The sequence below is a fragment of the Carettochelys insculpta genome, chromosome 6 (genome assembly GCF_033958435.1).
Source record: "Carettochelys insculpta isolate YL-2023 chromosome 6, ASM3395843v1, whole genome shotgun sequence".
Classification (NCBI taxonomy): domain Eukaryota; kingdom Metazoa; phylum Chordata; order Testudines; family Carettochelyidae; genus Carettochelys; species Carettochelys insculpta.
This window is the reverse complement of record NC_134142.1, coordinates 74,434,469-74,461,669: the sequence shown is the minus strand read 5'-3', so window position 1 is coordinate 74,461,669 and position 27,201 is coordinate 74,434,469. Positions and strand designations below refer to the sequence as shown.

General features: G+C 44.9%; 1 protein-coding gene across 11 annotated transcripts in view; it reads left to right on the top strand.

Annotated features, from left to right (window-relative positions):
• TEAD1 (TEA domain transcription factor 1) overlaps positions 1–27,201 on the top strand; it is a 349,065-nt gene that overhangs the window by 284,987 nt on the left and 36,877 nt on the right. For all 11 annotated transcript variants that reach the window (XM_074997352.1, XM_074997351.1, XM_074997354.1 and 8 more), the window contains one exon: positions 1,361–1,534. In XM_074997352.1, the coding sequence (XP_074853453.1) occupies positions 1,361–1,534 (174 nt within the window). The remainder of the gene's footprint in view (positions 1–1,360; positions 1,535–27,201) is intronic.

Here is a 27,201-nt window from a genome sequence, read left to right as displayed (position 1 = left end):
CGCGGCGGTGAGCCACGTCAATTTCGAAGTGCCGTGGCCACCCGCATTCTAATGAGGCGCTGAATATGTATTTCAGGGCTTCAGTAGTAAACTAGTAAAGTAAATTAGTAAATTAATAAAGTAGAAATGGCCATGCTAGTGTTTTGGCTAGTGTAGATGTGTTAGACAATAGGGGTCAGCATGATATGCCAGCTGACTGTGTGTTGCATTTATTTAGGTTTTAAAGTGTTTTAATCTGATTTGTCTTCATATATATTGTAAACTGAATACCTAGGCAGATGGCCACTTTGCATTTTCAACGTTAGTTTATGCTCACCTGGTTGAAATTGCCACCTTGCAGCCAGTACCTCTCCAGGATTGTAACGTTTTTGGCTGTTTGGTGACTTCACGTTGGAACTAAATTAGCACAATGTTTGTGATCTGTGTAAATAATCATGTGAGGGGTGGAGCTCCCTCCAATTAGCGAGTTGGCATCAGGCAGTATCAAGTACTCTTTTTCATTTCAGATTTTAGTGTGCTATAGCCTCAAACGAATAAGCAGCAAGTAAATAATATAGGTAAACCTGGCCCTTTGAAGTCAATAAGAAGGTTAACAGTAGACTTCATTGGATTTCACTTTGAGAAGGGGGTTGTTTAGGGTGGTACCAATGGCTATAACTTGTTCTAATGAAATGTTCTAGTCAAAGGAAAGTTTAGGTTGAACACCAGGTAACACATTCTAGCAGTGAAAGTGTGACACTAGCTCCTCCATTCATTCGAAAGTGGATTCAACAAAGCACTGGGGAATATACCAGAGGAAAAAAGCCTACTGTCAGGAAGATGGACTAACTGACCTATTAGTTCCTTCTGATTACTATAATTCTAGGGATTAAAGAAAAATCTACTCTTTCTCTCTTTTAGACAAGTGATTTTAGCACATTGTATTTGAGAAAGAAGAGTTTGTAATGTAAAGGTGAAGGGAGCTGTTGTAGGTGCAGAATCTCAAGATCTCTATAAATAAAATGTAGAACTACATGGTTACAGACACTCTTCCTAATGACCTTAACCTTAGAACATTTTGCTGGCTGTTCTATATTTTTGATAAACACTTGCCTGCAGTTAACCATGCTTAGTGGGTTTACAATAGGGAACTGGTTTTATGATACTGACTCTTGTTCGCTAGGGACTGCCGAGGCCACCAAAGTTACTTCATGAAAATCATACTGCAGATAAACCATGGTGCCAAAGATAAATGAAGACAGGATTTTCTAATCGACCAAAGCACCCTACTCTTACCATGAACACATAGATACACTGTTCACCTCAAATAAACCTCTGTTCTTGTTCAATGGTGATTTTTCATTTTCTTTTTTTCTTACAGTACAACAAACACCTCTTTGTGCACATTGGACATGCCAACCATTCTTACAGTGACCCCTTGCTGGAATCGGTGGACATTCGTCAGATTTATGACAAATTTCCTGAAAAGAAAGGTGGTTTAAAGGAATTGTTTGGGAAAGGGCCCCAAAATGCTTTCTTCCTAGTAAAATTCTGGGTGAGTAAGACATACCATAGAAGGTAGCTTAGACTGTGTGTTCCAATTGGCTGTGTCTACACTTGCATTCCTCTTTCGAAAGAGGTATGCAAATGAGGTAAATCAAAAATGCAAATGAGCTACAGATTTGTATATCTGACAACTCCTTTGCATATTCTTATTTCAAAATAGCTTCTTTCGAAAGAAGAAAACCAGTGCACACACTGCTCTTTCGAAGGTAAACCCCATCTTCAAAAGAATCCTTCTTCCCTTTTTTATGGGAAGTAGGATTCTTTCGAAGACAGGGTTTACTTTTGAAAAAGCAGTGCCTACACTGGTTTTCTTCTTTCAAAAGAAGCTATTTTGAAATAAGAATATGCAAATGAGTTATCAGATATACAAATTTGTAGCTCGTTTGCATTTTTTATTTACCTCATTTGCATACCTCTTTCAAAAGAGGAATGCAAGGGTAGACACAGCCATTATGTGCTCCTGTACTCTTTATAAATGCACACATACAAAAGAATATTTTCTGTCATTAATAATGTGAAGCTGAGTCTCCACCATTTGCGTATATCCTTCATGTGGGAGACTAGCACAAAGACACTTCTATGGATGGTTTCCACAATGGCTACATCTACACTAGCCCTTTCCGCTTGGCATGGTAATGAGTGAGTTGGGAAGATGCTAATGAGGCGCTGCCATGAATATGTAGCACCTCATTAGCATAATGGTGGCTGCACGTGATTCAGAAGCGCTGCTTTCAAATCGCACACCATCCATGTAGACAGGGAGCTTTCGAAAAGACCCACCAGACTTTGAAAGCCCCTTCTTCCTATTTGGTTTTAGGAAGAAGGGGCTTTCAAAATCCAGGGGGTCCTTTTGAAAGGCCCCTGTCTACATGGGTGGCGCACAATTCGAAAGCAGTGCTTTCGAATCGCACTCAGCCGCCATTATGTTAATAAGGTGCTGCATATAAGGTGCTGCATATTCATGGTAGCACCTCATTAGCATCTTCCCAACTTGCTCATTACCATCCCCCTTCCAAAAGGAAGGGGCTAGTGTAGACGTAGCCATTATGTCTGTGTTCCTAGAAAACAGCTGTGTGGTAGTACCACTTTGTTATGCATGATCTTTTGCCAGTGAAAAGCAGGTGATGATTTGTTATTTATAAATGGAGAACTGCCATCTAGTGGATTGAATGAAGAGCAATAGCAGCAACTGAAACAGAATGTTAATTTTGTATTACATTTTTGAGCGTTTTGTATGTTGGACTCTGTTTAAGGCAGATAATCTAGTTTTTAGCCTTGAGACCAGCCAGTATTTTCACAATACAGTTATATTTAAATTTAAAATTTGTATTAAAAACAATCTAAGAGATTGTGATATTTCCAGTGCTGTTGCATAATGGGTTTGGTTGCTTTAATTTCTGTTTCATCATTGAACCATATCTACTTTCCATTTATGTAAGTATCGCTGGGACACTGGCAAGAAATTCTGCTTGCAGAGTAATTGTATCTACCCAAAGGAGCTGTAGAGGGGGATCAGAAGGGAAGTTATAATGAAAGAAAAATAAGAGCTGGCTATCACAAATGTTACAAAATACGTAAAATATTGGTGTCACTTTATCCATGTACATCAATGTACATACATGATTGGAAGTATCCAGTGAAATCCATTGATCACCCACTCTGTAAGATACACACACAAATGGCAGTAATCCCCCAAGCTTCTCTAAAAGAATTAATAGCAGAGCATTATAATAACATCCCATTTTAGCAAGACACCTTTCGTTTTACAGAACACTCACTAATAAATAGAATCGTAATTGTAGGGCTCGAAGGGACCTCAAGAGGTCACCTGTTGCCGGCTCCTGCACTGAGGAAGGGCCAGACATACCTAGACCAGCCTTGTCCAATCTGTTTTTTTAAAATCTCAACTTTTCTGTAACCCCTTGCAGTACGTAAGTACTCATATGTGGAAAAAAAAAAATCCTAATATTGATCCTGAGTATTCCTGGCTACAGATAAAGCCAGTTACTTCATGTTCTACTTCAGCTCATGGTTGTCTATGAAATTCTTTCACATATTTGAAGACTTCTTTTCTCAAAACTAAACATTGTGAACTATTATAAGGGGGGAACAGAAAACATAATTTTCAAAATGAATTGTAAAAATACATTTTGCAATTAAAAACACGTGCTTTGTTTTGTTTGAATTTGTTTACCTTTCTTGAGAATTTGTCAAATTTAGTAACTCACAATGGGACTGGCCTCCTAGACATTCATTAGTACCAATTAATGACATTCTAAAGGAGCATATAACATATGACCTTTCAATACTACTACTGCTACTGCTGTGTTGAAAAATATAAAAAGATTGCTCCCATTTTTTCTTAGCAGCAGTAATTTAAAGAAGATGCATTAATCTGAAATCCTCATATCACGATTTGCATATTACAGAAAATAAAAGGGTAGCTGTAGCTTTTTGCAGTTTCTGTGGAAGTTTTTAGCTTCAGGAAGACAGGGGAGCAGGGAGTGTTGTTCTGTTCTGGCTTTCGCTTGATATAAGCATAAACAAAACCATGTTTTAGTCAAGGAAAATACTCTCTGAAAGTATTTATTCTTAGCATATGTTAGTTTTTGTGAACATTTGTGGTTGGTTTAGCACCATGAGAGTATTCAGCATGTGCAAGACAACAGCTCTGCCATTAAGAGTTTATAGTACTATAAAATTTTATTGCTGTGGTTAAATTGTGATTTGCCATGTAAATAAATATATTGTGAGGTCATCATGAGCTCTGAATGTGTGACGTTTGTCCATGAGCAAACGTGGCTTTTGTGGTCTGTTCACCTGAGCGTTAAGCCCTCGTTGGCCTGTTAGACATTTCCTGCTGTTTTATAAGTGGATGATGTTCTAAGAATTGAAAAGTAGCGTTTTAAACATAAGGTTTTCTAAAGTTGGGGAAGCATTTGAAGAATCCTCCAGTAATGAGTTTCAGAAATTCTGTATCTAATTATTAAACTAACATGAATGTCTGAAAAGCTAGTGCAATATTTAATGTCAGTTTTTAAAAAACCTGTCCATGGATATAAATTAGGACTGCTTGGTTTTCATTAACATTCCAGCATAAAGCAGAGCCTGAGTTCCAGAAATGAACATGCAAAGAACTTCACAAAATGTAAGCAGTGTAAAGCAAAGTGAAAGTTCTGTAAAATGTCGTCTTTCCTCTTTCCCGCTAAGAGAGGATTCTTCTCCTCTCTGAGAGCTCTGGCTACTACTTTTGCTCTTATCTGAGACTTCATCCTGCTCCTCAGTTGGGAGTGTTGCTCTGCTGAACTGTTGGGACATTTTGGTCTTTATCTAGCTACCTCACTTACGGTATTGTCTGCCTTGTAACTCAAGGGATGATCATTGCATGGCTACATACACATATCCATGCCAGCTTTGGTATGGCTAACTGTGGCATTGTAGATGTGGTGGCTTGGGCCTCAAGGGTGCATATAGAGCCCATGCCACCCCATCTGCACTACTATTTTAGCCATGTTGTATGTATAAAACAAGGATGAGTATAGCTGCAGGAGAGCCCTCTTGTCTCAGATTGCAGGTTTGTCCAGAAAATGCATTGAACAAAATGCACCATACTCTTTGCTAATGTCCAGGGCTTGCAGAGATCAGGGTGAAATCCTTGGCTCATTAAAGTGAATGACAAAATTTCCATTTACTTCAATGGAGCCACAGTTTCAAAGTGTGTTGTGGGAAGTGCTGATTAAAGAGGGGTTGCATTTTTATTGTCTTGAAAACTGATATTAAATTCCAATTTCATTCTAGTGCCATTACGTGCATTAAGTAATGTGTTTAGCTCCTTGGGTGGATCTATGGGTGATAAAATTCTCAACTGTACATTCAGTATCTTTAGCATTAATTACCAGGATTGAAGCATTACTCAGCTAAACCATGATTTTCATCTCCACTTCTGCTTCTGCTGCCCTTATTTTGATTGGGTAATTGTCTGTCTTTGAGAGAAGGTCATAACATACAATCCATCAGGTATGTACTTCTCTTGCACTTACCAAACCCCACTATTGTGCTAACGACATGTTTGTACAAACTGAACCTCTCTAGTCTGGCACTCTCTCATCTTGCAACATCCTTAATCTGGAATGATTTTAGTTAGCCGAATGACCACTTACCATGGGTGTGGCCAAATGCTCCATGGTCCCGTAAAATTTGAGAGCCAGGTTTGGTTGCTATAAACAGTGTTCTGTGCTATTATATACCCCAGATGTCTTCTAAGAGGCCAGTGAGCAATGGAAGTGTTGGTAATGATGCTAGACCTCATGTGGTTTGGTAAATTCTCTTGTTCGACAATAGTTAGGTTCCAAAGGCGCCAGACTAGAGAGTTTTAACCTGTATAAGAGATTCATATGAATGTTGGCCTTTATGCTTATAATTACACTTCTGTACTCTCACATATAGGCTGGGTCTACACGTGCCCCTTCCTTTCAAAAGGGGCAAGTTAATGAGCGGGTTTGAAAGATGCTAATGAGGTGCTGCAATGAATATGCAGCATCTCGTTAGCATAATAGCAGCCACGGCAACACGAAAGTGCGGCTTTTCAAATCACGCACCACCCATGGAGGTGGGACCTTCCAACAGGACCGCCCCCCCAGTTTTCGAAAACCCTTCTGCCGATTACCAGATAGGAAGAAGGGCTTTCGAAAACTGGGGGGGAGGGGTTTTGGAAGGTCCCGTCTCCACGGGCGGCGCGATTCAAAAAGCTGCACTTTCGAATCGCTGCGGCTACCATTATGCAAATGAGGTGCTTGCATATTCATTGCAGTGCCTCATTAGCATCTTTCAAACCCACTCATTAACATGCCCCTTTCGAAAGGAAGGGGCATGTGTAGACACAGGGATAGTGTTTTATGGGTAGTTGAGGTATACGCCCAGCCACTGACCCTTTAAATATTTTAATATGCATTTTCCAAAAAGGGATCTTTAAAGTCCCAAAAAGGACTGGATTTTTAAAGGCTCATTATAGTTGGTGAGAAGTTGGTGCTGAAATTGGTAAACATGGAGATGCTAGGGCATGTATAGTTAAGGTTCCCCAACCTTTGCCATCAAAAGCCCTTGTTTTCAGCTGCTGCTGCTATCTTTGCCAAACTTTAAATATTCATGCTGAAATTCTCCATTCCAGGTGTCTGCTTCAGGGTGAGTTTTTTGCTGTGGCATTGGCTGCTGGAAGTGAGAGCTGGGTGACTGCTCTCCTGCCATGGCTGCCTGATTAGCAAGCAGTGGGGACAAGAGCCAACCTGGAGGGTATGGGTAATAAATTGGAACATGGAGGCTGTGATATGAAGACATGGACTGGCAAGCAAAGAAACCAAAAAGCAGAAGCTGGTAGGGTAATGCAGGTGAATGGGTGACTGAAATGAGAGAAGAAGCCAGGATGAGGAGATTAGGAATGGCCGGGCAAGTAGAAATCGTAGTGAATTCTAGAGGGGACTGGGATGACGAGCTTGAGGGTATGGGGGATTAATTGGGACTACCTGTATGACTGAGACAAGCAGTCATAGATGGAAGAAGTAGAGACATAACTGGGGCATAGGCAGAAGGGTTCATGCTTGAGGTAATAAGGACAAAAGGGTCTCTGTTACCCCCCCCCACACACACACCACAGAGTCCCCTCAAGAATCTAGAATGGAACCCAAAATTTCTGAATCTCAGCATCGCCCTGCAGCCACAAAATGTCTGGGAAACCTACCAGTGATATGTATTTCATCTCCCTCTAGTGCTGGTCCACAGAGAGGATGACAACCTACTACAGGTTGAATGTCTCTGGTCCAGCACCCTCGGGACCAGACCGGTGCCAGGTGAGAGAATTTGCTGGACCACTGGAGATCAATACTGTCTAGCAGCATTACCAGCACTCGCACTGCTTACTGGTCTCTTGGAAGACATTTAGAATCATAGAATGCTAGAACTGGAAGGGACCTTCAGAGATCATCAAGTCCAGCCCCCTGCCCTCATGGCAGGACCAAGTACTGTCTAGACGATCCCTGATAGACATTTATCTAACCTGTTCTTAAATATCTCCAGAGATGGAGATTCCGCAGCCTCCTTAGGCAATTTATTCCAGTGTTTGACAACCCTGACAGTTAGGAAATTTTTCCGAATGCCCAACCTAAACCTCCCTTGCTGCAGTTTAAGCCCATTGCTTCTTGTTCAGTCCTCAGAGGCCTAGAAGAACAAGTTTTCTCCCTTCTCCTTATGACACCCTTTCAGATACCTGAAAACCGCTATCATGTCCCCCCTTAGTCTTCTTTTTTCCAAACTAAACAAGACCAATTCTTTCAGCCTTTCTTCAAAGCTCATGTTCTCTAGACCTTTGATCACTCTTGTTGCTCTTTTCTGGACCCTTTCCAATTTCTCCACATCTTTCTTGAAATGCGGCGCCCAGAACTGGACACAGTACTCCAGCTGAGGCCTAACCAGCGCAGAGTAGAGTGGAAGAATGATTTTTCATGTCTTGTTCACAACACACCTGTTAATGCATCCCAGAATCATGTTTGCTTTTTTTGCAACAGCATCACACTGTTGACTCATATTTAATTTGTGGACTACTGTAACCCCTAGATCCCTTTCTGCCATACTCCTTACTAGACAGTCGCTTTCCATTCTGTATGTGTGAAACAGATTGTTCCTTCCTAAGTGGAGCACTTTGCATTTGTCTTTATTAAACTTCATCCTGTTTACTTCAGACCATTTCTCGAATTTGTCCAGATCATTTTGAATTTTGACCCTATCTTCCAAATCAGTTGCAACCCCTCCTAGTTTGGTATCATCTGCAAACTTAATAAGCGTACCAATACCATGCCAATATCTAAATCATTGATGAAGATATTGAACAGAACCAGTCCCAGTACAGACCCCTGTGGAATCCCACTTGCTATACCTTTCCAGCAGGATTGAGAACCATTAATAACTACTCTCTGAGTAAGATTGTCCAGCCAGTTTTGCACTCACCTTATAGTAGCCCCATCTAAGTTGTATTTGCTTAGTTTATTGATAAGAATATCATGCGAGACTGTGTCAAATACCATACTAAAGTCTAGGTATACCACATCTACTGCTTCTCCCTTATCCAGAAGGCTCATTATCTTATAAACAAAAGCTATCAGATTGGTTTGACATGATTTGTTCTTTGCAATTCCACGCTGGCTGTTCCCTATCAGCTTACCACCTTCCAAGTGTTTGCAGATGATTTCCTTAATTACTTACTCCGTTATCTTTCCTGGCACAGAAGTTAAACTGACTGGTCTGTAGTTTCTGTTAGTCTATAAGGTGCCACAGGACCCTTCGTTGCTGACTGGTCTGTAGTTTCCTGCGTTGTTCTTATTCACCTTTTTATAAGTGGGCACTATATTCGCCATTTTCCAGTCTTCTAGAATCTCTCCTGTCTCCCGTGATTTTCCAAAGATGATAGCTAATGGGTCAGATACCTTCTCCATCAGCTCCTTTAGTATTCTAGGATGCATTTCATCAGGCCCTGGTGACTTTCAGACATCTAACTTGCTGAAGTGATTTTAACTTCTTCTTCTTTTATTTCATCTTCTAAACCTACCCCTTTCCCACTAGTATTCACTATGTTAGGTATTCCTTCTTCAGACTTTTCAGTGATGACCGAAAGTAAGAAGTTATTAAGCAGCTCTGCCATTTCCAAGTTTCCCGTTACTGTTTCTCCTTCCTCACTGAGCAATGGGCCTACCCTGTCCCTGGTCTTCCTCTCGCTTTTAATGTATTTATAACAAGTCTTTTGGTTTCCCTTTATGCCCGTAGCTAATGTGAGCTCATTTTGTGCCTTTGCCCTTCTCATCTTGCCCCTGCATTCCTGTATTGTTTGCCTATATTCATCCTTTGTAATTTGTCCTAGTTGCCATTTGTTTTTCCCCTCAGTCTTGCTCCCCACAGGAACCTCCCTACCAGCTCTCTGAGTTCACCAAAATCCACCTTCCTGAAATCCATTGTCTCTGTTTTACTGTTCTCCCTTCTACCCTTCCTTAAAATTTGTGAACTCTATGATTTCATGATCACTTTCACCCAAGCTACCTTCCACTTTCAGATTCTCAATCAGTTCCTCCCTATTTGTTAAAATCAAATGTAGGACAGCTTTCCCCCGGTAGGGTTTTCAACCTTCTGAAATAAAAAGTTGTCTCCAATGCAGCCCAAGAACTTAATGGATAGTCTGTGTGTTGCTGTGTTAGTTTCCCAACATATATCTGGATAGTTGAAGTCTCCCGTCACGATTTTGTTAGTTGTTTAAAAAAAGCCTCATTCACCTGTTCCACCTAGGTAAGTGGCCTGTAGTAGACTCCTAGCAGGACATCACCCTCATTTTTTTTACCCCTTTTAGCTTAATCCAGAGGATCTCAACACATCCATTTCCTATGTCCATCTCCACCTCAGTCCAAGTGTATACATTTTTAATATATAAGAAAACACCTCCTCACTTTTTCCCGTCTATCCTTCCTGAGCAAGCCGTACCCTTCTATACCAACAGTCCAATCATGTGTATTATCCCATTAAGTTTCTGTGATGCCAACAATGTCATAGTTGTATTTATTTATTAGCACTTCCAGTTCTTCCTGCTTATTACCCATATTTGTTGCATTTGTAGATAGGCATCTAAGATATTGATTTGATCTTGCCTCCCAGTTTTGCCCTGACCTTCCTTTTTCTCTGCTATTATAGCCCGTGCTCCCTCCCATTTCCAACCCATCTATCAGGTCTCCATCTTCTCTACTTACCTGTGGGCTTTGCTCCCTTGTCCCCATCGAACCTAGTTTAAAGCCCTCCTCACTAGGTTAGCCAGTCTATGTCCAAATAGGGTCTTCCCTCTCCTCAGAAGGTGAATGTCATCTCTGCCTATCAGTCCTTCTGGGACTAGCATCCCATGGTCGGGGGAGCCAAAGCCCTCCTGGCGACACCATTTACACAGCCAGGCATTCATGTCCAGGATGCACCTTTCTCTGCCTGAGCCCCTACCTTTGACAGAAAGGATTGAAGAGAATACCACCTGCACCCCAAACTCCTTCACCCGTACTCCCAGAGCCCTGTAGTCACTCTTGATACACTCAGTGTCACACCTCACAGTATTGTTAGTGCCCACATAGATGAGTAGCATGGGGTAGTATTCAGAGGGCTGGATAATCCTCGTAATACCTCCTTAATGTCTTGGATATGAGCCCCTGACAGGCAGCAGACCTCCCGAGATGAAATGTCAGGGCAACAGATGGGTGCCTCTGTCCCCCTCAGAAGAGAATCGCCGACCACCACTACTCTACATTTCCTCCTCACAGTGGTGGCAGATGACCTCCCAGCCTTGGGGGTATGAGGCTTCTCCTCTGCTGCATGGGGTGATTCCTTGTATCAAGCACAGCATAATGGTTTCCTAGTACCACAGTGAGAGGGTTCAGAGCAGGGGTGGAGCACTGTCTACTGCCAGAAGTAACCAGCTGCCAGTGCCCATCCTGAGCCATCTCCTCCTCCACCAGTGGTGTGTCAGCAGTCCAGTGCACTGGGATGGCTATCTCAGCTGTCTCCACATGAATACTGTCAAGGAACTGTTCATGGATTCGGATACTCCTCAACCTGGCTACCTCCTCCTGTAGCTCTCCCACCTGCTGCCTGAGAGATTCCACCAGCAGGCACCTTTCACATTGGATGCTTCCCCTAGCCTGGATATCAGTAAGTGGGAATTGCAAGCCACAGTCCTTGCAAAACCACACCAGGATCTGGGTAGAGGCATCCATGGTCAGGCAGCCTGTCTGGCTACAGGCCCAGGCAGAGGAGACAGAAGCAGTGCTGGCAGAGGTGTTGCGGGTTTTCTTGACCATTGTAGGCCTCCTTCTGTTAAACTCCCTCTTAAACTCAGCTGTCTGCAGCCCCCTGCTCGCTCTGCCTCTGGCTTATGAAAGCCTGGTGGCCTAGGTCAGGCCTTACCCCTCGTTAGCCACACAGGGGAAGGCTGATCCTGAGACTGATCAAAGGAAATCAAGGGAACCGAAGGCAGGAACTCGGTCCCAACTGCCACAGAAACTGAGACTGAAATCACACACCTGAAATCAGAATCACAATTCAAAATTCAAACAGTCAAGCGCACACACTCTCCCCAAAAGCTAGTACTCTCACCTGGTAGCTTCTTCAGCGGCGGGATAGCTTGCTCTCCCTCTTAAACTACCCTGTCTCCAGCCCCCAGTCTGCTTTGCTGATGACAAGGGTAAAACAAAGATGAACACAGCACAGAACACTGAAAGACGGGACTGGTTGCCGCAAACAAACTTCATAGGACCATGGGAAATTTGGCAACTACCATGATAAGTGGTCATGCAGCGAACTAAAATCATGCCAGATATGATGCTGCAGGACAAGAGAGTGCCAGCCTAGAAAGGTTCAACTTGTATTTCTACTACAGTCAGCTCAAGTGTCAGAGGTCTGTGCTGTACGTGTAGAGGATTGAGCACTGGGATGAATCCTGTAGGTGACAATATGGTTCATGCTGATTTTTTTTTTCGAATGGGTTGTTTTTTGTTTGTTTTTATTTTTTAAGCTAAAATTCCATTTTAAAAGCTTGGGCAGAAGAAATTCGGAGTTATAAAGCTGAGCACTCAAAAGTTAGTAAATGCCAAAATTAAGGTTGCCTGCTGCTGACCACAGTGGGAGGAACTTATGCAACCTTAATTCAGCCCCTTTGTTTCATATGTATTATAGTACAGACATTAATTACATCCTATTTTTCCACAGAACTGATTCCTCCCTAAGTGCACAGCATGAACCTGCACTCAGATTGAATCCAGGTGGTGTAATGAAAGAAGGTTTTATGTGTATGACCCCTGACTTGTTTGTTGCAGAAGCTGGAGTATGTGAAGTGAATAAGACAGAGAACTGGGGACAGACAAAGGAGGTCTCATGATTAAGACAGATGATTACTGTCCTGGAGCACTGGAATTCCTGCCTGTGCCACAGTGTCCCAGTGTGATGCTAGGCAAATCACTTAAATCAGACTTTTTACAGGTGGCCACTAAGTCTGTGTTCCTCATTTTTGGGTGACTGACTTGAGATGTGATCTGAGTTGCAGAGTTACTGCACATACAGAGCTACAGCTGAAATCAGTGAGGGCTGTGCTTTGGATGAATTAACTGTTAACATATGCTGAAAAATGAGGTCCTAGACATCTCAGGTTGTGCACCCAAAATTACTGGACAGTTTTCATAGGTTTATTAATTATGTGGCCCGGGAACAAATGTGATCACTTAGTGTGAATTAACTTTAATCTCTCAGGGTCTCGGTTTCCTGTTTGTTAAATGGAGTAATCTAGGTTGTTGGTTTTTTTTGGTTTTTTTTTAAGAAAAAGAAGAGCTAGTCAGCTGGGTTCCCTCCCCTCCCCCTCCAGGCCAATCCTGTAACTGGGACTGCCAGGGTGCTGGTACTCAGTACTGGTAAGCACCAGCACAAAAACATACTATGAATAATTACCGCCTCAACTCACAATGATATTGTGAAAACAACTGAATTGTTTGTAAAGAACCAAGATAATATCATGACAGCACCATAGAAAAGCCTCATGAAAATTAATAATAAATGTGTCTCTAGATTTGAATACTATAAAGTATAGAGAACACCTTGAATGTTGAATAGCTGCTTATTAACTGGGCACAAGTGGAGGTAGGAACCTGTGGCAAAAGTATGTTGTATAATTAAAGACTGCATAAGCAAAAAGGGCCTGAATTAGGCAAACGTAATAGTAAAATAATGCAGCTTTTTGTGTGTAATAATATTCATATTCATCATCATCATTATTAACAACAACCAGGGGCTCAGCACCCATTGGTGTCTGATGCCTCTCTCACTGTTTTCTTCCATCTTTCCCTGTCCACTGTGGAGAGGCGTAGTTTCTGTAGACTAGCTCTGCACCCATCTACTATATCATCTACCTGTTCTGTGTGGGGTCTGCCTCTCCTAGTTGAACCATCCGTTATGCTGAATACCAGGGTCTTCACTGTTCCTTTCATTCATTCTGCAGATATGCCCAAATAGCTATAACTTCCATTGTATAACCTTCTGCAGTAGGTTCTCTTTCGGCTGTATCTTCCTATGTAATTCCTTGTTGGTGACCTTCTGCATCCATCTTATTCTCAGGATCTTTCTTTAACAACTCCTCTCGAATGCCAATATTTTTCTCTTTGAAACTTTCGTTATCACCCCGTCTCACAATCATATAACATGCTGCTGAATACACACATTTTCAAGATGTTCAGCTTTGTTCCTAAGCTAATCACTTTGCTTTTCCAGATCTTATCCATCGCCTTCAAACTCACTCTTGCTTTCACTATTCTAGTTGCTATTTCCTTCTTACAGTCTAGATCATACATTATGTTGCTCCCCAGATATGTGAACTTTTTTATATTTTCTATTTCAATCCCATCTACACTGATCTTCCTTCCTATTTCCTTATGTCCAAATACCATTGTCTTCATTTTATTGATGTTCATAATCAGTCCATACTGCTTCCCTTCCTCATTTAGCACCTGCTCCATTTTCACTAGCTTCTCCTCATCTTCCTCAAAGATAACTCTATCATCCACAAACTTCAAGTTGTTAATTCTTACCCCATGCACAGATATCCCTTCTACCTCTTCCTTGATCTTGTCCATCACTCTCTGTAGACTCATGATGAAGATACTCAGCAATATTGGATCTCCTTGTCTTGTACTTCTACTCATTCTAAACCAACTTCTAAACTCTCCGCACGTTCTCATCGCTGCCTCTCCATTGTCACTGATATCCTTCAACAGCCATACCAGTCTGCTATCCACTCCATATGACTCCAACACTGCCTAAGTCACTTTCTGATCTATACAAATGCCTTCTGAAAATCGACAAAGCAAGTGTATATGTTCTTGTTCTTTCATTGATCTTTCTCCGCTACCAATCTTAGTGCCAATAGCTGCTATATGGTACTTCTGTCTTTCCTGAACCCCGCTTGCTTGTCTGCTAGATGTTCTTCTGTCTGTGATCTTAATCTCTCTGTCAGTATCTTCATCAGCACCTTGCCTAGATGACTCATTCTGTAGTTCTTCCACTCCAATGCATTTCCTTTCTGCTGTATTGTCACTATCATTGATGTTGTCCATTCCTTAGGTGCCTTCCCTTCTTTCCATGCTATATTACGTAGTCTGTGTATTTCCTGAATCATACTTTCTCTGCTATATTTAATCATCTCTCCCATGATCTTATCATTTCCAGGGCTCTTGTTCTTTAGTCGCTTCACTACTCTTTCTACTTCCTCCTTCAAAATATTGGTCTTGCTGTCAGTGCTCAGTGGAGATATCTCTTTCAGTTCTTCTATCAGTCTCTCTGAGACACTTGGATCCAACTGTGCTTTGTATACATCAGGGCAATATCTTATCCATCGTTGCACAATATTCTCTTTGTTCATGGGCTCCTCTTCGTTCTCATCTTCGATCGCCATCAGCTTCAGCTGCCATTTCCTATTAATATTAATATAAATATAATATTACTATTATACACCTCCCTGGTGTTACATCTGCCGAGCCAACATCTTTTATCATTTAGTCATACTCACATCAGATTTCATTCATATTGTTGTTTCATGGTCAGCACATCGTAACTCATCTGACCAACACGCCTCCTTTACCCAAGCTTGGGACTGGCATGGTGTAGTTGGAGTAGGAGCCCAATATTCTTATTAGATACCATGAAATATGAATATTCTTGTTGGTTATATATTAAAGTATTGATGAGGATGTGTTTTTGAATCATGAACTTGTAGTAGGTTAGAGCAGGGGTCTGTAATCTGTGGCTCTGGAGCTGCATGTGGTTCTTTAAGGACACTGTAATTGCAAAATATTAAAAAAAAACGCGTGATTATTTTTGATAAACAGTGAACATCTAAAAGCACCCCAAATGAGCAACTCATATCTAAATAGTAAATGAAATGTGATCTCAAAATATAGGATAACTCCCCATGGCATCCTCCAGAGAGAGAGAAGATTTGACAGTGATAAAATCACACATGTAAAGTATGAGGAAATAGAATATGTAAAAGATTTGTGAACGTCCTGTGGTAAATGTGTATCACATCACAAATCATTCTGTGTACACTGTTCTTAAATAGGGGTTGCAAAAAGTATGGTGTGATGTTAATTTATTAAGAATTGTCTCATTCACATGCATTGCGGCTCTTGAATTATTGAGCTTTTTACCAAATTGGAAAAAAAATGGTGGTTCTTGTTATTTTGGTTGCCACTCCGTGGTTAGAGGATTTACTTTTTCTGAGGTTTAGTGAAGGCAGAAGGGGGTTTCAAGTGTTAGGACAATTTTACGTGTATAGCAAAGGCCATGATACATGTTCCTAAGAATAAACTTTGCATTCAGTGCTCTTCACCTATGCATGTAGAATGAATGATGTTCTTCGAGTGTCCCCTTGTGTGCTCTACCTTAGGTGTCAGACTCGCCCTGGCACCACAGATCAGAGCTCTCGATAGCTGTTTCTGCTGGACCGCGCATGCGCAGCTCCTCTGCTCCTCTTTGCGCTTCTTCATCATGTGCGTGTTCTGGTTTGATCCAGTTCCTGTCAACCGCCAATGGCTGCAGATGGAGCTTTCAACTGCTCTTTCCTTGGCTTGAAATTCTCCACTAATTCTTCATCAGTTTGTATAAAAGTTACTTCAGTTCAAGTATTATTATTGCCTAATTGACTGTTTAGCATTTAGCCATCATTTGGCTGACGCTTAGTTCTTGTTAATTGTTTGACATCGTTATCAGAACAAGGACTCCTTATCTATTGACTTGTTTATTGACTTAACAATTGTTAAACATGCCTGCTTCGGATGGCCTCTCATTGTATCTGGTGCTTGGGAAAGGGGCACATACCTGCAAAGTGCCCTCATTGTTCAAAGTTAACTGCGAGGGCCCGCAGAGACAGGGAGACGTGTCTTCGCATGCTCCTGTTTGAGAAGGCACTACAACCAGCTCTGCTGGAGAGTGGTGAGCCCTCTCACAAGGGCCAGCTTAAGCGTAGAGTGTTGTCCACTGAGAACCTGAGAGTTCCTCCCCACTTGATCGCTACCCAGTCTGTCTATGGGTGCAACGAGTGAAGTTGAAACAGGCTCAACAAAGGTCTCTGGCACCCATAAGAAGGCCAAGACGAAGAGAGAGCCTTCCTCTCCAAAGCGAGGGATAGAGCCCAGCACTGCCATAGCTCCTGGCTGCGCTGAAGTGGCATCTGAGGCTTCGGTCCCAGCAACAGCACCGACAGCATCGGCACTGATGGCCTCAGCACCGGCATCATCCACACCAAGACTGGCACTAACAACCTCGGCACTGATACCCTCGGCACCGAGACACTCAGCCACGGCACCGATAACCACGACATCAATGGCACCAGCACCGCAACGCACTTCAACGGCATCGACGCTCCTGGCACTGATGCTTCCAGCACTACACACTACAGAGCTGTGTCCTCCATTCTCAGTACTGAGCTCAATGGTGCTGACACAGTCAACAGGGCACGGGAAGGTGAGAAGCAAATCCTCTTGCAGCCATCGTAGAGATTCCCCACGTCAGCGTTCAGTGTCACCTATTTCTGTCACCTTGCAAATTTCTCCAGGACACTGCTCTAGGTCTCCTTACCATGGTATGAGGTCACCATCCCCAGTGTTGGGGGTAGCAATCCCCCCACTGGCGCGAGGTCCAGACCAGAGGGTGACAGAGCAGTGACAGATCCAGATCACCACCTCAGTATAGCAGGAACTCTCATTCCCATTCATCTTATGAACGCAACTGTGAACGCTATTCACCTAGTCCTTGATACTACCATTTTCCATGCTGCGCAAGGCTTCAAGACTATGAGCGGCAGCAGTCATCCGTACATTACATGCAGGAACTGAGGGAATATCTAACAGAGAGGCTTTCAGTGGCATCCTGGTCTCCTAGCCCCTCTCCAGTGCCTCCACCACCACTGACAACCCAGCCATTGTCTCCACCGTCACTGTCTGGAAAGGAAGAGGCTCCATTTTCAGAGGTCGACTTTCCTCCGGGCCCTGCCTCACCACACAACCTGTCCTCATCTTCACCAGATGAGGCAATCATTCCAGGTGACATCTGTCCCCCAGTGACCTCTGTGAATTCCAGGACTTGTTCCAGAGGGTGGTAAAATCCCAGGGGATTCAGTTAGCAGAGGGAATTCGGGGCATTCGGTTAGCTGCCTGAGAAGAGACAAGGGCTGCTAAAGAACTTAAGGCCCCCTGTATCCACCAAAATTGCCATTCCGCTATGCAAGGCTTCTGTAGAGGAGGCTGACAACATCTGTCAAACACCGGCATCTACGCTGGCCACGAACAAGAGGGTGGACAAAAAGTATTTTGTCCCTTCTGCTGGCATGGAGTACTTGTCTACCCATGCATAGCTTAACTCTTTGATGGTGGAATCCTCACTTCAGAGAGCGAAGGCCCCACAATATAAGGCCCTGGACAAGGACTCTAAACGACTGGACTTATTCAGGCGTAAAGTTTATTCATCCTCCATGCTGTTGCTGTGCATGGCAAACTATGCTGTGTACTTGTCTAACCACAACTTTGATAACTACTCTAAGCTTACATCGCTTATGGAGTATTTGCCTGATTCAAAGAAGCCACTGTTAAATGCCATAATACAAGAAGGCTACATGGCTTCCAGGGCTAGTGTTCAGATTGCCCTCGATGTGGCCAACATGGCGGTTTGCTCCACAGCCATGGCATGAGAACGGCTTCCTGGTTACAATCTTTGGGCATCCCGAAAGAGCACCAATCGAAGGTTGAGGACCTGCCTTTTGACATGCAGAAACTCTTTGCTGAAGCTACAGGTGCAGTGTTTCATTCGAGCAAGGACTCATGTACTACCCTCTGGACTTTGGGTATGTACACACCGCCACTCAGACTTAGGCGATATGGGCCTTACCAGAGAAGGTACTCGCAACCTTTCCAGAGGCAGTACCAGCCCAGACAATATGAATAGCCCAGGTCTTCGCAGAGACCACCCAGGCACAGACAAACACAGCCTTGTGCCCAGCAGCAACAACAACAGCCGAGGCAGCAAGTTTGACAGCATCATTGTAGAGAGCCAAACTTTCCCCAAGCCAGTAGCTTCATTCTCCTTCCTGACACTGTTCCGCCACGACCTGTGACCGTTCTTCAACTAATGGTCCAGAATTATGACAGGCAGATGGATGCTAGAAATAGTGGCTGTGAGTTATGTGATTCCATTTCGCAGCATCCCCCACACCACTCCACCAAGCCCACCCCTCTTCAAGGACCCCTCCCATGAAGTTATGTTACGGCAGGAGGTAGACTACCTTCTCACCATAGGGGAGATAGAGCCAGTGCCGGAAAAATTCAGAGGAAGAGGATTCTACTCCCATTACTTCCTTATGCAAAAGAAGTCTGGAGGGTGGAGACTCATTCTGGACTTCCGCAATCTAAATCATCATCTGCAAAAACAACAGTTCAAAATGGTCACATTGACCTCCATAATTCCTTCACTTGAACAAGGGGATTGGTTCACGGTTCTCATCCTCCAAGATGCTTATTTTAACATCACTATTCACCCCTCACACAGGTGATTTCTTCAATTTGTTGTGGAGGAGGACCACTTTCAGTACCGGGTGCTACCCTTCAGTCTAGCTACGGCTCCCAGGGTATTCTGAGAAACCATTGCGGTGGTGGCAGCTCATCTGCACCACCTGGACATCATCTTTCCATATCTAGATGACTGATCTGTATTTAATGCACCCATGATCTGTATTTAATGCACCCAAGGGTACTGAGGGAATTGGCAGATGTCATTGCTGAACCTTTGGCCATTATCCTTGAAGACTCTTTGAGATCGGGAGAGATCCTGGATGACTGGAAAAAGGCAAACGTAGTGCCCATCTTTCAAAAAGGGAAAGAAGGACAATCCCGGGAAGTATAGACTGGTCAGCCTTACCTCAATCCCTGGGAAAATAATGGAGGGGATCCTCAAGGAATCCATTTTGGAGAACTTGGAAGAGGGGAAAGTGATCAAAAGTAGCCAATATGGATTCACCAAGGGCAAGTCCTGCCTGACGAATCTGATTAGCTTCTATGATGAGGTAACAGGCTCTGCAGACATGGGGAAGTCAGTGGATGTGATATACCTTGACTTCAGCAACGCTTTTGATACAGTCTCCCACAACATTCTTTCCCATAAGTTAAGGAAATATGGATTGGATCCTTGGACTATAAGATGGATAGAAAGCTGGCTTGACGGTCGGATCCAATGGGTAGTGGTCAATGGCTTGATATCTGGATGGTAGTCTGTTTCAAGCAGAGTGCTGCAAGGCTCAGTTCTGGGGCTGGTGTTGTTCAACATCTTTATTAATGACCTGGATGAGGGACTGGATTGCACCCTCAGCAAGTTTGCGGATGATACAAAACTAGGGGGAGAGGTAGATACATTGGAGGGTAGAGAGAGAACCCAGAGTGACCTGGATAAATTGGAGGACTGGGCTAAAAGAAATCTGATGTGGTTCAACAAGGAGAAGTGTAGAGTCCCGCACCTGGGGCAGAAGAATCCCAAGCATTGTTATAGGCTGGGGACCAACTGACTCAGCAGCATTACGACGAAAGGGACCCAGGGGTTATGGTGGATGAAAGGCTGGATATGAGTCAACAGTGTGCCCTTGTAGCCAAGAAGGCTAATGGCATACAAGGGTGCATTAGGAGAAGCATTTCAAGCAGACCTAGAGAATTAGTAGTTCACCTCTATTCGGCACTGGTGAGGCCACACCTGGAATGTTGTGTCCAGTTTGCCCCCCAGTACAAAAAGGTTGTGGATGTTCTGGAACAGGTTCAGCGGAGGGCAACAAAAATGATTAAGGGGCTAGATCACAAGACCTATGAGGATAGGCTGAGGAATTTGGGCTTGTTTAGTTTCCAGAAGAGAAGACTTAGGGGTGATTTAATAGCAGCCTTCATCTTCCTGAAGGGGAGCTTTAGAGAGGAGGGTGAGAAACTGTTCTCAGTGATGGCAGGTGGCAGAACAAAGAGTAATGGTCTGAAGTTGAAGAGGGAGAGATGTAGGTTAGATATCAGGAAAAACTACTTCACCGGGAGGGTGGTGAAGCATTAGAATGTGTTGCCTAAAGAGGTGGTGGATTCTCCATCCTTCAAGGTTTTTAAGTCCCGGCTTGACAAGGTCCTTTCTGGGATGACTTAGCTGGGGTTGATCCTGCTTGAAGCAGGGTCTGGACTAGATGACCTGCTGAGGTCCCTTCCAGCCCTATAATTCTATAAAAAGGACTCTCCCAGGAGGAGGTTTGTACAATGGCCCAAGTCACCAGGGCCATCTTTCTTGCTCTGTGCCTACTGATAAACGAGCAAAAGTCAACTCTAGAACCAACCCAGGACATAGAGTTTATCATGGCAAGGTTGAACTCTGTCACCACCCACACGTATCTGCCACTTCTCCGTTTTCAAGCTATCCAGGACCTTGTTCACACAGTGTTGCTGGGACCACAGGTGCACATCATAACATGCTTACACCTCATGGGTCATATGGCCACCACTACATATGTGGTGCAGAACGCACAATTGCGTTTCTGATGTTTCTGACTCTGGATAGCAACAGTTTACAGACCAGTACATTAAAGCCTTCTCAAATGGGTGGCAGTGCCAACCGATGTGTGCAACTCCCTTTCGTGGTGGACAATGCCAGACAATTTGTTGGTGTGAGTTCCCTTTCAGCGCCCACAGCCCAAGGCTCTCATGACATCAGACGCCTTCCTGTTGGGTTGGGGAGCATGCCTCAATGGATAATCTGCACAAGGCCAATGGTCCGTAGTGGAGTCGACCCTGTACATAAACCTACAAGAACTCAGGGTGGTACACAATGCCTGCAAGCATTTTCTACCAAACATTCGCAACTTGCCCGTCAAAGACAATGTTGCTACAATGTAGTATATCAATTGTCAAGGGGGGTGCTGTTCTCAGCCCCTCTGTGTGGAGGCCAGCCGCCTATGGAACTGGTGCATCCGCAACGAGATAACACTTATTGCATGCTATCTGCCTGGGTCAACAACACGGAAGCAGACACACTGAGCAGACAGTTTGCACCAGATCATGAGTGGGAGATCCGCAGAGACATCCTTCTCATGGTGTTTCATCAGTGGGGGTTTCCAACCGTAGACCTGTTCACAACACATGACAATTGCCAGTGCAAGCTATACTGTTCCAGAGCGGGCCTGGGACTGCACTCTTAGGTGATGTGTTCCTGATCAGTTGGAGGGGTCCACTGCTCTGTGCATTCCCATCGATGATGTTGATCTCCAGAGTGTTACAAAAGGTCAACGGGGATGGAGCCACGCCTATACTCATAGCGCCAGCATGGGTGCACCAACATTGGTTCCTGATTCTACACAGAATGTCGCTACAGGAGCCTCATCTGCTCCCCTGTCCTGTAGATCTACTGACTCAGGAGAAGGGAATGATCTTACATCCACAGCTGCACATCTGACACCTCACAGCCTGGTTGATCACTGGTTCAGTGCAGTGGAGGACCTTTGTTCAGAGCAGGTGAAGTGAAAGCTGTCCTCATTCAGAGTAGATGAGAAAACACATGAAAGACGTATTGTGCGAAATGGTGACAATTCGTGACGTGGTGCTCGGCTAGACAACTAGTACCAGATGAGACACAAATTCAATCAATACTTGACTACTTACTAGACCTAAAAAGTCAAAGCTTAGCACTGGCATCCTTAAAGGTACATTTGGCTGCTATATCAGCCTCCAGACATACAGTTGATGGTACGTTGGTCTTTGCGCACCCAGTGACGGCACAATTCCTCAAAGGCCTAGTGAACATGTATCCACCAAGGTGGCCAGTAGTGCCCCCTTGGAGCTTGGATCTGGTCTTAGAGACACTGTCGAGAGGCCCATTTGAACCCTTGGCCATGACTTCGTTCAGATTGCTGGCGCAAAAGACCGCCTTCCTTCTTGCAATCACGTCAGCCCAAAGGGTGAATGAGCTATTGGCCCTTATGGTGAACCCGCCGTATAAGATTTTCAACAAGGACGGGGTGACACTCAGGTTACATCCCTGCTTCATTCCCAAGGTCACCTCAGAATTTCATGTCAACGAGCCGATAGTGCTTCCAGCATTCTATCCTAAGCCACATGCCTCAGCACGGGAAGTGCAGTTGCATTCCTTCGATGTTAGGAGAGCCTCGGCCTTCTACATCGACAGGACCATGCCCTTTCAAAAACCTGAGAGGCTGATGGTGTCCATAGCCCATCGCTCTAAGGATGAGGCAATTTCCTCGCAAAGACTGAATAACCTCATCACGTCCTGCATCACAACCTGCTACTCACTGAGGGGTATGTCCTTGCTGTGCCAACCAAGGGCACATTCAACAAGAGCAATGGCAGCGTCAACAGCATTCTTCAGAGGAGTCCCTCTTCGAGATATCTGTAGGGCGGCGACCTGCACATCCTACAACATGTTCGTGAAGCATTACACCATCTACTGACAGATGATTGAGGATACCTCCTTGTCCACAGTGGTGCTGTCTGTCCTGGACAAAACCTCAATCCAGTACCCACCTCCTAGTTTTTTGGAGGTGGGGACTAATGCTACTCAGTCACCTAAGGTGAAGCACCCACAGGGACACTCGAAGAAGAAAGAGAAGTTACTCACCTTCCTGTAGTAACGATGGTTCTTCAAGATGTGTCCCCGCGGGTGCTCCGCCGCCCCCCTCCCCCCGCCTTCCTCCCTCCTTCAGATTCTTCTTTGTGCTTTATGTTTCAGATCCGGAGTGGTTTTGAGGAACAGGAACAAACCGGACCGCGCACGTGATGCGAAGAGGAGCAGAGGAGCTGCGCATGCACGGTCCAGCAGAAACAGCTATCAAGATCTCTGATCTGTGGTGCCAGGGTGAGCCTGACGCCTACGGTGGAGCACCCACGGGGACACATCTCGAAGAACCATTGTTACTGCACGAAGGTGAGTAGCTTCTCTATATGCAGCCAGCCACAAGAATTAGATCCCAGACTGACTGCTCTCTTTTTTTTAATTTTGATCATGATATAATGATACTACAGAAAAAATATATTAATGTATTTTTTCAACTGGGAACCATACAGACCCTTTTGTAAAACTGTTGGCCCATTCACAATTATTATTACTAAATGCTAGCAATGTCAGTGATTACCTGCTCTGAACACTTGTTGAATTTTGTGTTCACATTAAAAGAAAACAAATAGCCCCCATTTTTCATCATGTATACACATGCATGCATGTGCAAAGGGAGATACATATACCTACTCTTATAATCAGTATCAGCCATTTCTGTCTACTTTAAGGAATATAACTGTTCACAGTTAACCTCAATGCAGTGTATTTCTCCTTATTCTGAGCATTCTCTCCCTTCCCATTCTCAGCAACTTCACTCTTACCAGCATATCTTTGTCTCCCACCTGCTGCTGCTTCTTCCTGTTAGAGAGTGCTTGGCCCTGTACAAAATGCTTTGTTTTTGCCCACTGAGAGTCTCAAAAATCAAAACAGGCCAACAAGTTGCTACAGATATGACACGAGCTACTGAAAGGCAGGGTGTGTTGTGCGTAAGCACACTGACCACTTCCCTTGCTATTTTTAGGCTTGGGGGAATTAATGTAATTGAAAGAAGGATTGGCAAGAAGGGGATTAGTTTGTGCCTCAGGAGTCCAGTGTGAAAGGATAGCATGGAAGAAAGCCTGTGAGGAGCGAAGGCAAAGATGAGAAGGGACCATAGGAAAAAGGAAGGAGGGAGGAAATAGAAGGAAATAAGCACAGTCGAGGCAGACAGGGTGGGCTGTTGTGTGCCATGAGAAGGTGAAGCTGAGAAACCTGAACTTGTTGTGGAGTGTGAAGGGAAGATAGTGGAGGTCATGACATGGTCTAACAGTGAGCAAAGAAGAGTATGATAGCTATTATATTTTGAGTCTGCTGGAAGACAGTGAGGTGTCAGGAGAAGAGACAAGAGAGGAATGATCAAGTGGATAGATGACCAAGACATAGACAAGTGGTTTAGTCATGAGAACAAAAAGGAATGTTCCTTTTATCTGATGCCCCCCACAAGTTAGCTGTTGGGCCTTAAAGTAGATTGGTTTGCTATAATTTTCTCTGTAATGTATATTTGCTAAAAATGGGTTTAGATCGTGTATAAAAAGACACTTGGCAGTTGTGGAGTTTAGCTTTACAACGTGATACCCACAAGTAAATAAGTCCTCAGCCTCAATTTTGGTGAAGAATCTGATTGGTGTGTTTTTTTATCTACTCTATAACTGAGTCTAAATTTTACTGCTTCTTTGTCTTTAATATCCATCCCTTTCTGTTCAGAGCACTTGCCCCAGGCCTTATGCAGCATCTATAATCCACTTGTTCTTCTTCGAGTGTCCCCGTGGGTGCTCCACATTAGGTGTCGGGCTCGCCCGGCTCCGCAGATCGGATCTTCCAAGCAGTTTCTGCCGGACCGCGCATGCGCCGGTGCGCGCCGCTCCCTTGCACGCTCCTGGCCACATGCGCGATCCGGTCCCCGCCAGTTCCTCTTAACCGCCGTCGGCTGCAGACGGAATCCGACTAGGCTATGGCCAAGTTAGCGTATTCAATGGTTTTAACTGTTTTTTCTTTACAGTTTTCAAGTTCTTAGGCTACTATTAAGTTAGCCAGTTGTTATTTTCAAAAAAAAAAAGAACCAACAAGTGGGACAGCATTCAGTCCAGTCCTAGTAACAAGCGGAGCACCGGAGGCCAGGAGCCTAGGGCCATTAGCCCTCCTGCCGTGGCAGGCCATCGGAGAGGGGGAAAAACAGCACAGAGAAGGTGCTAAGTACCCATTAACAACTGAAAGACTCACCAACAATGTCCTCTTCAGGATTCAAGAAATGTGAGTCCTGCCGAGAGGCAATGGCAGCGTCTGATGGGCACAGTCTCTCCATAAGGTGCCTGGGGGAGTCCCATGTCACGCAGAAATGCTCCTTCTGTGCAAAATTAACAGCCAGAGCAAAGAAGGACAGGGAGATGCGGCTTAAAATGCTGCTCTTCGACAAGGCCCTCCAGCCAGATGTGCCGGAGCGGCCGCAGCAGGAGGGACCCTCCGGGGCCCATAAAAGGAAAGCCGCCTCCCTCACCCCATCAGCGCAAAAACGGAGGAAAGCCTCCCCAGCCCGATCCCTGCCGGCAGCAACAGTGAGCGGGACGGGAGGAGCGCGCAGCCCCCAGCCGCAGCAACAGCTGATCGGCGGCGGCACGGAGAGCCACGTGGAGGCGGCTCAGCCTCCGATAATCAAACAGCCGCCCCGCACCGCAGGCAGGGCGGTGGCTAAACAAGCGCTGGTACCGGCGGCACCGCAAGCAGCGGCACTGAGCCCCGGGGAACCAGCGGTGCAGAGCGCGCAGGCATGCAGCCTGCAGGCACCGGAGAACACCGCCCGTGCGGCACCGCCCATGAGCGTGCTGAGCACGGCGCGGACGGGGCCGAGATCCCCTACACGTCAGGGGGCGGAGTTACCTCCTCAAGGGAGGGGGAAGGCTGCACACAAAACGAGGCACCGCAGCCCCTCTCCAGACAGGGCTGCAGAGTTGCTTTCTCTCAGCCCTCTGCTTATGCTGCAGACTCCAACCAGAAGGCAGGGGTCCCCCCTAGCCTACCTGGAGCCCCCATCTCCATTTTTACAACCAGCCTCGCCCTGGCTGGAACCACCTTCACCCTTCCTGGGGTTTGACCCGCTGGAATACTATCCAAAATCGCTCTCTCCAGTGTCCCAGATCTCTCGACGATCTCGCTCCCCCAGACGCAGAGGGTATGCACCAAGGGAGTGGTCTAGGTCACCTTCCCAAGAACAGTGCCTATACTGCCATGGTCGCCCCTATCACGCGGGGCATAGACACCACCGGCAATCTACCAGGGAAAGATCCCCACAGACGGTTCCGTATCCCCGAGGGCAATCGCGAATGGGGACAGAGACTCAAGTATCTCAGGGGGAACTGGTTATGGAACCCCGAGATTTTCCCTTGCAAGCTTCCAGCGAGAGGATGTACCATCACCAACAGGAACCGGAAGGGTCCAGAGAGGCGTACACTAGTGGTTCCTCGCTCTCCTCCCCGGATGAGGCTACGGCCCCGGGGGACGTCCATCCTCCGGACGATCTCAAACAGTTTCAAGAGCTGTTTAAGAGGGTGGCCTTCACGCAAGGCATCCAGACAGCAGAGGTGCAAGAAAAACACCATAAGCTCCTCAAAAATCTGAGACCTCCGGCCTCCTCCAAAATAGCAATACCACTTGATGAAGCAATCTTGGAGTCCGCCACTACGATATGGCAGACCCCTGCGACTATTCCGCCTGTCCACAAGAAAGCGGATAAGAAATACTTCGTGCCGGCGAAGGGCATGGAGTTCCTGTTCAGCCACCCACAACCAAATTCCTTGGTGGTGGAGTCGTCACAACAAAGATCAAAAACATCTCAATTCAAGACAGTGGGAACAGACAAAGATGCCAAGAAGCTAGAGCTGTTCAGCAGAAAGGTCTACTCCTCCTCCACTCTCCTGTTGCGAATGGCAAATTACGCAGCGCATT